The sequence below is a fragment of the Capsicum annuum genome, chromosome 12 (assembly GCF_002878395.1).
Source record: "Capsicum annuum cultivar UCD-10X-F1 chromosome 12, UCD10Xv1.1, whole genome shotgun sequence".
Taxonomy (NCBI): domain Eukaryota; kingdom Viridiplantae; phylum Streptophyta; class Magnoliopsida; order Solanales; family Solanaceae; genus Capsicum; species Capsicum annuum.
The window spans coordinates 21,561,126-21,576,596 of NC_061122.1; the positions used below are offsets into that span (position 1 = coordinate 21,561,126).

General features: G+C 37.6%; 1 protein-coding gene across 2 annotated transcripts; it reads right to left on the bottom strand.

Moving 5' to 3' along the window:
• Positions 1 to 252: 252 nt before the first annotated feature.
• On the bottom strand, positions 253 to 14,307 carry LOC107850908 (ACT domain-containing protein ACR12). Of its 2 annotated transcripts, XM_016695722.2 has the most exons (10): positions 13,930 to 14,307; positions 8,907 to 8,958; positions 7,635 to 7,757; positions 5,189 to 5,283; positions 4,424 to 4,508; positions 4,206 to 4,265; positions 2,958 to 3,013; positions 2,726 to 2,831; positions 2,520 to 2,588; positions 253 to 580 (listed from the first exon to the last, which is right to left on the bottom strand). In XM_016695722.2, the coding sequence occupies exons 1-10, from the start codon at positions 14,097 to 14,099 to the stop codon at positions 518 to 520; spliced, it is 879 nt and encodes a 292-aa protein (XP_016551208.1). In that variant the 5' UTR covers positions 14,100 to 14,307; the 3' UTR covers positions 253 to 517. The 2 variants fall into 2 exon arrangements, with proteins under 2 accessions (XP_016551208.1, XP_016551209.1); XM_016695723.2 differs by lacking the exon at positions 7,635 to 7,757 and having other exon boundaries at positions 13,930 to 14,277.
• Positions 14,308 to 15,471: the final 1,164 nt, after the last annotated feature.

Here is a 15,471-nt window from a genome sequence, read left to right on the forward strand (position 1 = left end):
GGGTGTTGTTGGATACAAGTTAAATCACCATGTCAAAATAGCCCCGTGAAATTTCCTGGGAAGCTTGAAGACAAGTAGTTTGACAGCAACAGTGAGTTCCAATACCATTTTATCTGGCGAAAGGGCTTCATTAGACTAGTCCATGCTGAAAGTAATCATATTGTTCTTTCTCATTTGTTACTCCTATATTTAGCACACTCGAGCCTTCATCCTTCACCGGCAGCAATAACAAGAAGGTAAAGAAATCACCTGTTGTTTCCACTGCTCACTCTTATTGGCAACAAAATTCAACTGTCATGCATTCTGATTTTGCTACAGTATTTTTACATTCAATAGTACAATCGGAAGAAATTGTACACATTCTACATGACATTGGTAGTCCTGTCAGTTCAGTTTATTATGACTCGATCAGAAAACGCACATAATATGTTACATGACAACTGAGATGACTCAAGCCCTTGCATTGATTGGTAGACAAGGTTATACATATAAGTGTACATACGAGGATGCTCGGTAGCTAATAACTTTCTTCATCTGTTTCAGGCCTCCTAAGGTGGTAGCGCAGGCAGTTCACAAGCACCTGCAAGTTCAAAGATGGACTTAAGAGATAGCAAAAAGAGGACAACGCTACGATGAGGAAGAGACTCGGAGAAATTGTTAAGCACAATCAATGAAAAGGTTAAAGCCTTTTAACTCCTCAGTGTAATCTCCAGGTTTTACTTGCTGCTATCCTAGTTAACACTGATAGCATTTTTGTTTAGTTACATCAATTCACCATACAGTTCCCCATGTTTACATCATTGATCACTTACCACTTGACATACATATTTTGGGTCTTTATTCAAGGAAATGGGGAGATTGATGATGATGACACACATTGTATTGGTGCAAGGTGCCTCAGAAGTCTTGTGTTACAAGAATGTACCACCAAAGTATAAAAGTAATTTTTTTACATTAAGGGATTGTTTGGTAGAGTGTACTGGAAAAACTAATGCATGCATTAATTAATGTGTATTGTTAGTACCTTGTTTGGTACATTTTTTAGCATATGTATAACTAATGCTTGCATTAGTTATACACTCTATTATGTATTGAGGTGTGTTAGTAATACGCACCATTTTCTATGTATTAGCAATACAATGACTCTGAACACATGCATTAACTTGTTAAATAACATTATTACCCCTCAAAATATTTTCCCACTTCTTTTTCCCACCATAATCATATTTCCAGTTCCTTCCCACCATTTTTAAAAAGTTGACCTCTCTCTTATTGTACTTTGCAATGGAAAAGAGAAGTCTTTGCCATATTATATTTCCCCAATTCATTCCTTTCTATGATATAGTCTACTGTCTACAACAGGCAAAAAACAAAAAGAGTTGTCCATTTTCAGATTAGAAGGAAACAAAAATTAAACCAGAAAAAAATGGCTACAACAATTTTAGCTGAGACAAAAAGTATCTCCTTCGGGGTACTCTTGGTGCAACTTGCTAATGTTGGATGTATTTCCTTCTACCCGTCGAAAAGAGAGTGTACAAGTAAGGTATTTTGATAAAAAAAACATCTTTTTATAAAAATTATGTAAATATATATATTAATTTTAATACATTAAACCAAACGTTATATAAAAAATAATGCCTGCATAATCAATACCAGCATTATTAACAAGCATTACTAATACACCTTTTTCAACATAATTTTTATACACTCTACCAAACGACCTCTAAATGGTTAGTCCGACTATGTTGAATGAGGCCAAGTGTTGGCCAGTTAGAACTCACGTGATGGGAGTAGAGGAAATAAGGATGCTGGGGTAGATGTGCGGGCATACTAGAAGAGACAAGATTAAGAATGAAGATATTTGGGATGGTGGTGGAGGCTTCTGTGGCAGCCAAAATGAGGGAGGCGAGGTTGAGATGGTTTGGACATGTGAAAAGAGATGCAAATGCCCCATTGAGGAGGTGGTGAGAGGTTGACTGTGGTGAGTTTCGGGAGAGGCCGAAAAAGCATTGAGGAGAGGTGATTAGACAAAGCATGGCACATCTCCAACTTACTGAGGACATGAGGACACGACTTCAAATGGGAAGTTATGGAGATCGTGGATTAGAGTAGTAGGTTAGTAGGTAGTTGAGCGGTGTCTCGTTATCCAATGAGATAGGTTTCTCCCTGCATACCAGTGGTATTAACACCATTCTTGTAGTTTCGGGTCCCTCAATTTCAGCTACAACATGTTTATTGTGCTTCAATAATGGTTTTATTTTGTTACGATTACTGTTCCTTTTCTACGTATGCTTAAGAATGTTTCCCTTATTATTGGGTCTTTCGTAAATAGCCTGTCTACATAGGCGTGGTCTGCTTACACTCTATTCTCCCCAGACCCCACATGTAGAATTACACTGGGTATGTTGTTGTTAAAGTTACACTGCTTTACGAAAGGTCTTAGTTAGAAACCATGAAAAGATACCCCAACGAAGAAACACTGCTAAGACTGTAGGAACTGCTTCACAACTATATGTTACCTGAGACAGAGATTTAGTTAATGCTGCCCCTCCGTAACTGACATAGAACTTGTCCTTCGCAATTAGACCCTATGCAGTTTCCAAAGTGAAGTTCAGGGCAAATTAAAGAGAAAAAATAACAATGGAAGAATGTAAGATGCGCTACTTCTTTTGGATAGGGAATGTAAGATACACGTCTGCACGATAAGTGAACAAAAGAAGCTTACTTCTGTATCAATCTCTGCGGATTCAACATGAATGTTAATATCAGCCATTATTTTGACAATTTCCATCAGCAAACCAGATCGATCAGCTGTTTCAACATACAGCATACTGAAAGAACCACAACAGGCATGTCAGTACGTGTTGAATCACCGGTTTCAATTGCTCATCAACATTAAACTAAATGAGAAGGTGGTAACGGTGTGCCATATGAAAACAGCTGCCATAAGATGCTACCTCCTCTTAGGTCCATCATCCTTAACATGTATATGAGTCGCAACATCAACATCCGGCTGCCATGGAGCAAAGCACAAGTGTATTAGGCACTCTCGAAAAGGTTGAGGAGAAATTACCAAGGGCAACAAAATCCAGTTGTGGTGAAGGAAAAATAGTAAGTGTTCGATGTCATTAATTTCCACCCAGAGCAGAACAAAACAAAAGAAAGCATAGGTGAGGGAGCAGCGTATTCCCCGAAAGGAAGTTATAATTATAACATATGCCCGCTATTTACGTACTGTCAATTATAAAGATATCACAAGGACGACAAGCAAATTGTACGGAAGGTAGAGTACCAATATGTAGTCATAGCTTTCCCCCAAAGAATATGCAAGCAGATTTTAGAACTCACAGTGAAATGATAACACTACTGGTATAGTGTGACCAGATTTCTATGAGAAGCCACCTAATAGAACCAAGAGCTAAAACCAACAGATGGATAAGAAAAAACTGAAGTGCTGAAGTGTTCCCAAGACAGCACAAAAATATTTTCACAACCTTCACATTGCCCGTTGCCTTCGCATCCATTTCTCCCAATATCTACTTCTATTGACACACAATTTAAATTTTGTCAACAGCCAAAAGCTTATCGATATGCACACCCTCTTCAAGTGCAAAATAATTATTTCATTTCAAAACGGGAAGGACAGTTCTCATTAAGTCTTGAAGATAGTGAGAATGATGAAATCTCCTTCATTCATCCAAACCATTGAACCAAAAAGTAGAACACATGCACTTGAAGGGGCATATGGAAGCGAAAAATTGTTTATTTCTCTTCGACTTCAAAAAGGAAACAACAGCTATCATGAACTCTAGAAGATAATGAGAATGATGAAGTACCATCTCCTTCATTCATCCAAACCATAGAACCAAAAGCAGAGCACATGCATTTGTAGGGGCACAAGAAGTGGCAAAATTGTTTATTTAAATGGTTACCGCCCCCACCAAATAAATAACAATAATAATAATAATTATAGTTATAGTAGCAGCAGCAGTGGTTCATTAACTAACAATTTGATAATATCAGAAAAATCTATATCAACAATAGCTGTAAAATACTTGAAATTTTGTAAGCATGTTAATGTCAAAATAAGTCCAAACAAACTTCATCTATCTGACCCTACTAGCTTAGGATTGAGGCATAATTGTTGTATTCATAGAGGCCCAGGGAAGAAGAGCGGAAACAACTAAATTATCAGAATGTTTCACCTTCTTTTCTGGTGCTTTTATTCCAAAAGCCTCTCCCATAGCAAGCCGTTCGCTGGACTCCTGATAAACATAAAAGATTTTAAAGGTTGCAATAAAACACTAAGGAATATGAAAACATAAACAATTACTTTATCACAGGATAGATAGATAAATCAGAATGGCATGTGCACGTTCTAGAGGTTTCTAGATATTATATAAGGGAAGTTCAGGAAACATACTGGATGATACTTCATAAGGTTGTTGATTATGGTCAAACGAATGTTCTCCAATAAATCCGGATCTTCAACTTTGCGCCCTGTATCCCTGGAAAGCAGTAATCAATGTCATCTAAGCTAAAAATATAATGGCATATGCCAAAAGACAGACATGGAGGGATATAACTGGAGATAGCAGGAAGATATGGAGTAACACCTGAGGTCTTTCTCATAGAAAATAGATATGAAGATGAACATATTTGGAGTAAAATTACAGGTAGTCGTCACAGCATCTACTGGACATTCTCCATTTCTGTATCATTTCATAACGAGACATACATGCTACAGGATAAATCATTTCACAGACATACCTCCACCCCCCTGCTCCATCTACCATTAGGTTTCAACTATGCAACCTTGAAAATATGCAACACAATCCAACATCATTAATCTAATTCGGATAATTTTGACTTGCATTATCTTCAACAATTCCCATATATTTCTCAACATACTATAGAGAAGATTCAGCATCAATAAATCAATAGAAATATGTAAATGCCTTCCATCAGATAACTTTCATTGCAGACCATACTGATTAATGCTCAAAATTTGCGAACTTGTGAAACAAAGACAAATAGCGTAAATGATTACCAACCATCTTCTCTTATAAATAATATGAACAAAAGAATATAAATCATAAACAACTAAAAATATTCAGAAGATCTATTTCCATGTATTAGCATCCCAATGCATGTATATAATGGAGTAAGAGTTAATCTACACACTTACAATCGTGTAATAAGAATCTTTGTCTTTTTCACTGCATCCTGGGTCGTAACAGTTCCTTTCACAACATCCAAGCCCAAGTCTTTGAGTGCCTTCATCTGTACGACATACAAGATCAACTAATTCGCTAAGTATACTTGGAAGAAGAAGTCAAGACAGAAAAAACAAAAAACACTAGACCCTGGAAAAAGGAGATTGTCCAAGAAGCTAATGGGTTTACCAATAGTGAAGCAAGCAGACAAGTCTCATGTAAATATTTAATCTTCCCTCGTGTATAAAATGCACAAGGCAAGTATTAACAATTGTGATAAACTTCTATCTGCTAAAAACTGATATAGGCAGGACACAACAGAAATCAGAAACCAAAAGGGGGGAGTGACTAATCAAAATTGTTTTTAAAAAATATATATAGTGATGATGTAGGTCCATTCAAGTGCTTATCTCAGTGGCAAAAACAGAAAATGATCTTTCTCTCCCTCTCACAGAGTATTCTTAACAGGATGAATATGGGATCTGTTGGAGTCCCACATCGGTGGGTTAAAGGGTCCCTGGTCTCCTTATATGGTCTTGGGTAATCCTCCCCTCATGAGCTAGCTTTTGAGGTTGAGTTAGGCCCAAGGTCCATTTCTTTATCATGGTATCAAAGCCAGACCCACCCAATTCATTATTTCCGATGTTGGGCCCACCGTCTTATATTGTCCAGCTCCAGATGTCCAGCCCTGGGCGTGCGGAGGGGTGTTGGAGTCCCACATCGGTGGGTTAAAGGGTCCTTGGTCTCCTTATATGGTCTTGGATGATCCTCCCCTCATGAGCTAGCTTTTGAGGTTGAGTTAGGCCCAAGGTCCATTTCTTTATCATGGTATCAAAGCTTCCATGATCTTGGTAAAGAATCAAAGAGTTTCCGCTGCCGGCGGGCGGCTATAATCCATATATGCCGCCCGTCTGGCCAATAATTATGATAGCAAAAGTTAGGTCACTGACTCACTGTGTATCTTTCTAGTGATTATTTTCTCATATCTTTGTGTAGCACCATGCATCTGTCCGGTGACTACTTTTTCATATCTACTTTTCTTAGCATCGTACTTTTTCTCATACCTGATTTGCGTAGCACCGTGCATCTTTCTGGACTACTGTCTCATATCTGAGTTGTCTAGCACCATGCATCTTTCTGGTGACTCCTCAGATTTAATTTACATAGTTCCGTACGTCTTTTCGGTGACTCCTCAGATCTTTTTCAGTAGGATCGTGCCATCATTCCGACCCTGCCCATATAATTTCTCTTTTCCAGTAGGATCGTGCCGTCATTCCGACCCTACTCATATAATTTTTATTTCTCAATAGGGTCGTGCCATCATTCCGACCCTACACATATTTCTCTTTTTCAGTAGGGTCGTGTATCATTCCGACCCTACCCACATACTTTTTTTTTCCTTAGATTGTAGTCATTTTTCAGCCATCAAATCTAATAATCCGGTGTGTAAGCATGTTTCGGCTAAGTTTTCGGTGACTTTCATGTTCAAGATCTACTCGTCTCTTGATTTCGAGATGACCCATATATTTTATACTAGTTTTCGCCAATTTTCCAACGACACATCGACTTTACGGCAATATTTACTACTTTTCGGAGCACTTTTTCAGTTTGTTCCGTTTCAATTGAGGTCTCCAGACGTTCAAAGCAGTCCTTATCAGTTTTCTTGCAGATATCTTCACCAAGTTCCTCACCGATTCTCATATTAATTACATCCATAACAAGCTTGGTACATATGTCTTCTATGCACCAGTTTGAGGGGGAGTGTTAGAATATGAGTAGGAATAGGAATAACATATAAAATCCTACTTGGAAAAGGATTATAATGTAGTGTCCTATTAGGAAAAGGATTGGAATGTATAGTCTATAAATAGGGCCTCAATGTAATAATGTAGTTACAACAATTCAATAATATTTTTCTCTTATATTTCTCACATGGTATCAAAGCTTTGCTGAGAAACTTCAGAAAAGAACAAAAAAAAAAAAACTTCAGTCACCGTCGTCAATTTCGGAGACTGATTTGGGTCATTCTTTATTTTGTGGGTTGTGTGAAAAATACAACACCATTCAATAATATTTTTCTCCATTATTTCTCACATGGTATCAGAGAAATGGACCTTGGGCCTAACTCAACCTCAAAAGCTAGCTTATGAGGGGAGGATTACCCAAGACCACATAAGGAGACCAAGGATCCTTTAACCCACCGATGTGGGACTCCATCACCCCCCGCACGCCCAGGGCTGGACCATCTGGAGCGTGGGACTCCAACAGGATCCAACACACAACAAATTTTACAAGCAGAAATGGCTAAAACAGCAAGGAGAAGAACCTTCAGAAAATTCCATTTATATGAAAGCAAACAAGAACATGCATGTGCACATTGGCATGCACAGGCTAGGAATGGTGGTTCAAAGAATTCACCGTGTCAATGAGAAGACCTAGCCGATCACCAAAGCTAATTTCCACAGCCGTTGCATCGCATTCAGTATCCTGAATTATCTGAACAACTGGCAAAGGGACAGAAGCAGATTCCTGCTCATCTTTCTGAAAGGAAAATATTTAATTACTATCATAATCTGGCAAAATCTCAGAAAAGTACAAAATATAGATGCTAATGATTGGAGATAAAGGAGATTTTCATATCTCTGCTTTTCTTTTTCTCCCCGAATTCAAGATTATGAATATTCAGTAAGATTATAAAGAGCAATTAATTTTTCCAATTCTTTTTAAAGAATTTATACAATAAGAAAAATAATGTTACCATTTCTAAATGATTTCACACCCCGTAATGGGATTATATTTCCAGCAAATGGTGAAGTTACTAACATTTGCTGCAGGTTTACAGGAAATTACAAAATTGTGGTGCTGGTATACAGAGAAACAAAAAAAAGTCAAAGCCATTGTCAGGTTAAAACTTGTAGTTTAATTTCTTTTTAATCTATTATAGAAGAATGGTTTGCTCTAGTTTCTACACTTCTTCCGTGCTCCATCAGCCATTATGGTATTTAACTGAGCATTCATTTTTTTCCACCCGCCCCCCTGATAAAGAGCAGCAGTTTGCTTGTTAAATGGCGGTTACTTATCTTCAGCTGCCAAGTTGCAGCTTCAGAAGGCAGTGCATTTTAGCAAATGCAAGTGAATGCCAAACAACTACCACCAAACAAAATGCTTCCCTCTTTCTCTGAATGAATCATCTCACTGGAAATGCATCAACCATGTTTATTTTTTTCATTTTTTCGAGTATCTCAAAACTCAAAATACGATTTATGAGATAAATAGAAGATATGGACACGTTTCATTTGATTTATTACTTAAAATCCTTAACCACATGCAGTTAAGTAAAGTACTAAAATTCCTAAATTCGTTAGATCCTTGGAGACTATGATGAATTTCGGATTGCTTTAAGAGCTCCCAAGATGATCCATGTGACAGAAAGTACTTCAACTATTTGAACAACATTCTATGAAAACCAGTAAAGGGAAAAGTCAAATTCAAAGATAAAATTAATTAAATTACATCATGTGAGAATAGAAAAAAATGCGCAAAACTGCTATTCAAATGAGAAAAGATGCGAAAAAAAGGAATCACATATTTTTTATAGGTAAGATTGAGCCGTTCAAGCAATCACTTTTAACACATGGTACGAATATCTAAAGTAAACTATCTATTAAAAGAGATATAATTAAAACTCACCAATGCCGGTGGCAAACTATCAACACCATCAAGAGTGCATGAAACAGTATACCTGCAAAGCAGCTAAAATTTGTCAGATCACCAATCAGGTGTATACATAGGCGGACCTACATAGACTCTTCCGGGTGCTTGAGCACCTATTTAAAACGGTATCGAACTATATGTATTTATGTTAATATACATCAACAAGAATGGTATAAGTATAAAACAGTGAGCAGCCTGTTAATAAATAGTTCGGTTGGTGCAGTGGTCAGATGCGGGTGCTCAAGGTTGTGTGATTGTCTCTGTTTTATGCCAGAGTTCGATTCCCGCTCAGCACATAAAAAAACAACTCTTCTCTACTTATTTATCATTCATTTGCACTTTCTTTTATTTTTTTTCTTGCAATGCTGATTGTTCATTTCTCTCTTTTCACTCACTGCGCTTTTGATAACTTTTCCTAAAAAACAAAAAAATCCTTTTCCCTTTATCCAAGATAATATTTATTGTTATTTATTATGTTATGTCGCTATCGCATTCAAACATGATTGCCCTTTTTATGAAAAGTGTTAAATTTGTGCACTTATATTTTTGTGATTGGTTGCTAAGGGGCACCCACAACCTTAAAATCCCGGCGATTGGATGTATATATAATTACTTAAAAGAGTTAATGATCAAAACACACCTAAAGTATCCTAGTTTTGTGAATTTCATACTTGAACTATTAAGTGTGTTGGTTGAGTTTCCTATCTAAACTATCACCAATTATTTATCGAAGATTCAAACACACCTCAACTACCAATTGTTCACTTTTCCTACCTGATCAGCGGTGATATTTCAGGTAGATAAGTGAGCAATTAGTAGTAGAGGTGTTTCTTTTATAAATAGTTGGTGATAGTACCAGTAGGAGGTGAATTATTAATAGTTGAGGTGTGCTTGATAAATAATTCGAGATACTTCAGCTTAACTCACACACCTCAAAAAATTGGGATACTTTAGGTGTGTTTTTGAACCTTCAATCATACTTAAATAACTGAAAATCATTCACTTCCACGGTTCTACTAATCAAATAGAGGGAAAAAAATCACTCACGTGACACTAGTCTCTAGAACCAATAACTAAAGAGTCGCAAAATTCATTAGAAACCAAATCATGTGGCAATTTCAGTACTTCGTCGAGTAAAAAAGAGTTAATGGTAAAAATCACACCTAAAGTATCCCAGTTTTTTTAGTTTCATAAGTTTCCTAGATAAACCATCAACAACAACAGGCCCAGTGTATTCCCACAAAGTGAGGTCTGGGGAGGGTAAGATGTACGCAGTCCATACCACTACATCCGAAGAAATAGAGAGGTTGTTTTCGATAGAGCCCCGGCTTTTCGATAGAGCCCCGGCTCAACCTGGAGAATAGTACACCAAGATCGTAAAGAAACATGTAATAGGAAAAGCTGGCATACAGAAACAAGACATAATAAAGATAATTATCAGAGAAATACGAAAAAAGAAGTATGAGCAATTCGAAATAAGAAATAAGCACTAGGACACCACCTAGTAGAAACCTACATTCACAAACCAGAGGCTCCCCTCAAGGACACAGTCCTAGTAACATACACTCACCCACCCACCCAAACTCACCTGGCTAAAGGCCCCTACTCAAGGACACGGGCCTAGGATTACTGCTCGGCTACCCAATCGATCTCCTAACACCTTGCCACAATCCACACACTCACCCTAACCTTCTACCCTAATTCGCGACCTCCACACCTTCCTGTCTAGGGTCATGTCCTCAGTAAGCTGCAGCTGCTCCATGTCATGTCTAATCACCTCCCTCCAGTACTTCTTCGGCCTACCTCTACTCCTAAAGCCATCCAAAGCTAGCCTCTCACACCTCCGAACTGGGGCATCAGTGCCCCTCCCCCTCCTCATCACATGCCCAAACCATCTCAACCTTCCTTCTCGCATCTTATCCTCCACCGAAGCCACTCCCACCTTCTCTCGGATCGTCTCATTCCTAACTTTATCCCCTCTAGTAAGTCCACACATTTAACACAACATTCTCATTTCCGCCACCTTCAATCTTTGGATGTGAAACTAATTGACTGACCAACACTCTGCTCCATACAGCATGGCCGGCCGAATTGCCACTCTGTAGAATTTGCCTTTAAGCTTAAGAGGAACCTTCTTATCACACAATACTCCGGAGGCAAGCTTCCACTTCATCCACCCTGCTCCAATACGGCTAGAGACATCCTCATCAATCTCGTCATTCCCCTAAATCATAGACCCAAGATACTTAAAACTGTCCCTCTTACAAACATCCTGTGAATCTAACCTCACCACCACTTCGTCCTCCTGACTCGCGTCACTAAACTTGCATTCCAAATACTCTGTCTTGGATCTACTTAACCTGAACCCCTTAGACTCGAGGGTTTGCCTCTAAACCTCCAGTTTTTCATTCACACAACCCGCGTCTCATCAATCAGCACTACATCATCTGCGAATAACATACACCAAGGCACCTCACCTTGAATACTCCGCGTCAACACGTCCATTACCAACGCAAAAAGGAAAGTTCTAAGAGTCGATCCCTGATGCAATCTTGTCTCGACCGGAAAATGCCCTGAGTCACCTCCCGCCGTCCTCACCCGAGTCTTCCCTCCATCGTAAATGTCCTTATTAGCTCTGATGTACGCCACCGAAACACCTCTCACCTCCAAGCATCTCCAAAAAACCTCCCTTGGTACTTTGTCATACGCTTTCTCCAAGTCGATGAACACCATGAGCAAATCCCTCTTCCTTTCCCTATACTGCTCTACCAATCTTCTCACCAGGCGGATTGCCTCTGTCGTCGAGCGACCCGGCATAAAACCAAACTGATTCTCCAAAATGGACACGACCCTTCTCAATCTCCGCTCGACCACCTCTCCCAAATCTTCATAGTGTGACTCAACAGCTTAATACCTCTATAGTTGTTGCAACTCTGAACATCGCCCTAGTTTTTGAATAACGGGATCATCGTACTCCATCTCCATGCCTTAGGCATTTTCGCAGTCTTAAAAATAAAGTTAAACAAATCAGTCAACCACCTTAAACCCACACCACCAGCATACTTCCAAAAATCCACCGAAATCTCGTCCGGCCCCGTCGCCCTACCCCTCCGTATCCTACGAATAGCCTCTCTGACCTCCTAAACGTTAAAACGTCTACAGTAACTGAAGTCACGACTCTCCTCTGAGCGGCTCTCCTCTGAGCGCTCTAGCTCCCCTAACACAACGCCTCTGTCCCCCTCTTCGTTTAAAAGTCTATGAAAATACTCCTGCCATCTCTTTTTGATGTGAACATCCTCCACCAAAACTCTTCCGTTCTCCCCCTTAATGCACTTCACTTGATCGAGGTCCCGACCCCTGCTCTCCCTAGCCTTAGCAAGCCTATATAACCTTTTTTCCCCGCCTTTCTCCTCTAACCCCGCATACAATCTCTCAAACGTTGTTGTCTTAGCAGTCATAACTGCTAACTTAGCCTCTTTCCTTGTCACTTTGTAAGCCTCCCTCTATTCACCCGTTTCTCCTCTTCGTCTTTACTCTCAATCATCTTAACATATGTCCCCTTCTTAGTCTCCACTTTCTTCTTAACTTCTACATTCTACCACCATTCCCCCTTGTGTCGGCCTGCCCGACCCTTCGAAACACCCAACACCTCTCTAGCCGTCTCCTTGATGCAGCTAGCAGCCTTATCCCACATACCATCCACGTCCCCCCTACACTCCCACGCCCCCATTCCCGCCACCTTCTCCCCTATCTCTAGCGCAGTGACTAGCGTCAAGCCACCCCACTTAATTCTAGGTTGACCCTTCCTAGATAAACCATCACCAACTATTAAACAAAACACGCCACAAGCATTAATGGTTTGAGTTTCATACCTAAACGTTTAGGTAGGAGAAATGAACATTTAATAGTTTAGTTTGTTCTGACAAATAGTCAGTGATAGTTCAGCTAGGAAACTCGCACACTTGATAGTTCGGGTATGAAATCAAAAATCTGAAATACTTTTAAGTGTGTTTTTCACCTTTCACTCATTAACTAATGACGGAGAGTTTATAAATAGGTTTAATCCACCAAAATTTGATTTGAAGATGTAGCTCAAACCTTTACATGAAATCTTCAACTTATGTCACTTTCTACTCATAGACAAACACACAGAGTCACTTTAAAGTTTAAACTAAATCATATATCAGGAAACTCGCACACTAATTAGTTAGTGAGAGTTCAGCTAAGCAACTCGCACACATGATAGTTCGGGTAAGAAACTCAAAAATCTCGGATACTTTAAGTGTGTTTTTCACCTTTAACTCATTAAAATAACAAAGAGAGTCTATACATAGGTTTAATCACCAAAATTGATTTGAAGATATAGCTCAAACGTTCACACGAAATCTCCAACTTTAGTTTACCTCAATACTTATATAAACATACAGAGACACTTTAAAGTTCAAACTGAATCGTATATCAGGAATGCAAATAAAGTGTCACTTTCAATACTTCCTCGATGAAACAACGAAAGAGAGTCTATAAACAGGTCTAATTCACCAAAATATATTTCTCAGCTAAACACAATTAGAAGATATAGATCAAACCTTTACACGAAAATCTTCAACTTAATTTACCTTATACTTACTCATATATAAACACATAGAACACTTTAAAGTTTAAAATGAATGGTATATCAGGAAAAATTAAGGAAAACATTCGAGTTTGTTAGCTGATGTTCTCCGGCGTGAAATGGCGATGCCGCCTCACAGTTGATAGTTCGGTTATGAAACTCAGAAATCTCGGATACTTTAAGTCTGTTTTTCGCCTTTCACTCATTAAAATAACGAACGAGAGTGTCTAAATAAGTTTAATTCACAAAAAATCGATTTGATCATTTGAAGATGTAGCTCAAACCTTTACACGAAATCTTCAACTTTAGTTTACCTTAATACACACAGAGAAACTTACAAATTTTAAACTAATCGCATACAAGGAAAATGCCATTTCTGTAGCTTACGTTTTCCGGCGATAAACGAAGCCGCCGGAACTGGAAAATGAGTGTAAGACGGCGGAGGATTGCAATTTGGAGGCTGTGAATTGTGGAGGAAGAGTAGAGAAGACGCCGGAATCGGCCGCGTCGGAGATCGTCGATCGGAGGGAAATGCAGAAAGCGTTGGCAATAGCCATGAATAAAAATGGAGGCAGAGAGAAAGTGAAAGAGTTTTCTGGTGAACGGTGAAGTGATTGTGACTTGTGAAATTAGTAGAGATGATGAATGAATATATAGGTAGTAGACATATAGCTAACCACAAGGTTGGTGCGGTTTCTATCTTTAAATTAGTCTCAGACGTTGTAAGAATACCTTGGCAAACTAAAATAAATAAATAGATATATAGGTAGATCATAGACGTATTTACTAATTACATTTTGCTTGTATTGTTGTTTATTTGTCAGGTTTGTAAAATTTAATGAATAATTTATCTATTTATAGCCTTTGTATTATAATATATTATTTATTACATATTTTTAAAAATAAAAAAAATTATTATATTCAAAAAGTGATGGTAAAATTATTTCTCTATTTAAAAAATTATTATATTCAAAATATAATATAATAAAATAATCATTTTATTTATTGTTTGTTAACATATGTATTAAGTCAAAAAGGAATAAGTATTTATGGGTGGAGAAAGTATTATTTGATAAAGTACATATTATATTAATAATGTATTATTTTTATTTTTTTTGAAATCATGATGTCCAGATTATTTTTTACGAACCTAAATTAGTTTCGCTTAAAATTTATTATTTCTTATTAGTAATAAATACCGGGTTCATATAAGTTTTGGTTTAGACGCATTTTATTTCATATCGTGTGTTATTTTTGAGTTAATGTAAAATTTGAATAAATTATACTATCATTTTGTAGTATACTATGTTACGGAATTACAATTAATAATTTGAAGGGCAAATGGTAAGGAAGCAAGGCTTAATAAATATAGTTTGTTCATAAAATTTGCGAGAAATATTTCGTTTAGAATTCAAATCGAGTCATGTTAAACATCTCAACTTCTAGTAAAGTGCTTCAGTTAAATAATTTTCATTTAAAATTTGAAAAAAAAAAATAGGTGTATTTTTATTTATATATTAGATAGTTAACTTAACCATATAAAATATGTTATAATACATTTTAATCACATTCATCAACGTTAAGTAGAAAATGTATGTTTATAGCTTATTGAGGCAAATGTATATAATTAAAGAAAATGATATATTTTATGTGGTTAACCTAATGAGGATACTAACAAACCCCGGCCCCTATGCATCTAACAAACTCAAGTGGTTCACTGATTCTACTGACTAGACCAAAAGAGTGACTTAGTCAATACAGAGTGCAATTTATTCTCATTTATATCAACTCGGTAATCTTTGACATATTACACCTTGTTACACGTAATTTTGTAAATTTTTCTTGATTTCTCTCTAACAGAAAGTCATTTTACTTTTAGCAAAAAATAATAAAAAAATTACCCTATAGATAAACAACCACGCAAACAAA

Bases quoted from the DNA above. Each gene is read 5' to 3' on its own strand.
- LOC107850908 (XM_016695722.2), bottom strand. From the start codon at position 14,099: ATGGCTATTGCCAACGCTTTCTGCATTTCCCTCCGATCGACGATCTCC. The intron at 7,758-8,906 runs GTGAGTTTTAAT...TTTTCCTTTCAG, and splicing joins ATAGTTTGCCACCGGCATTG to AAAGATGAGCAGGAATCTGC. The intron at 2,589-2,725 runs GTAAGCTTCTTT...GAAACTGCATAG, and splicing joins CCGCAGAGATTGATACAGAA to GGTCTAATTGCGAAGGACAA.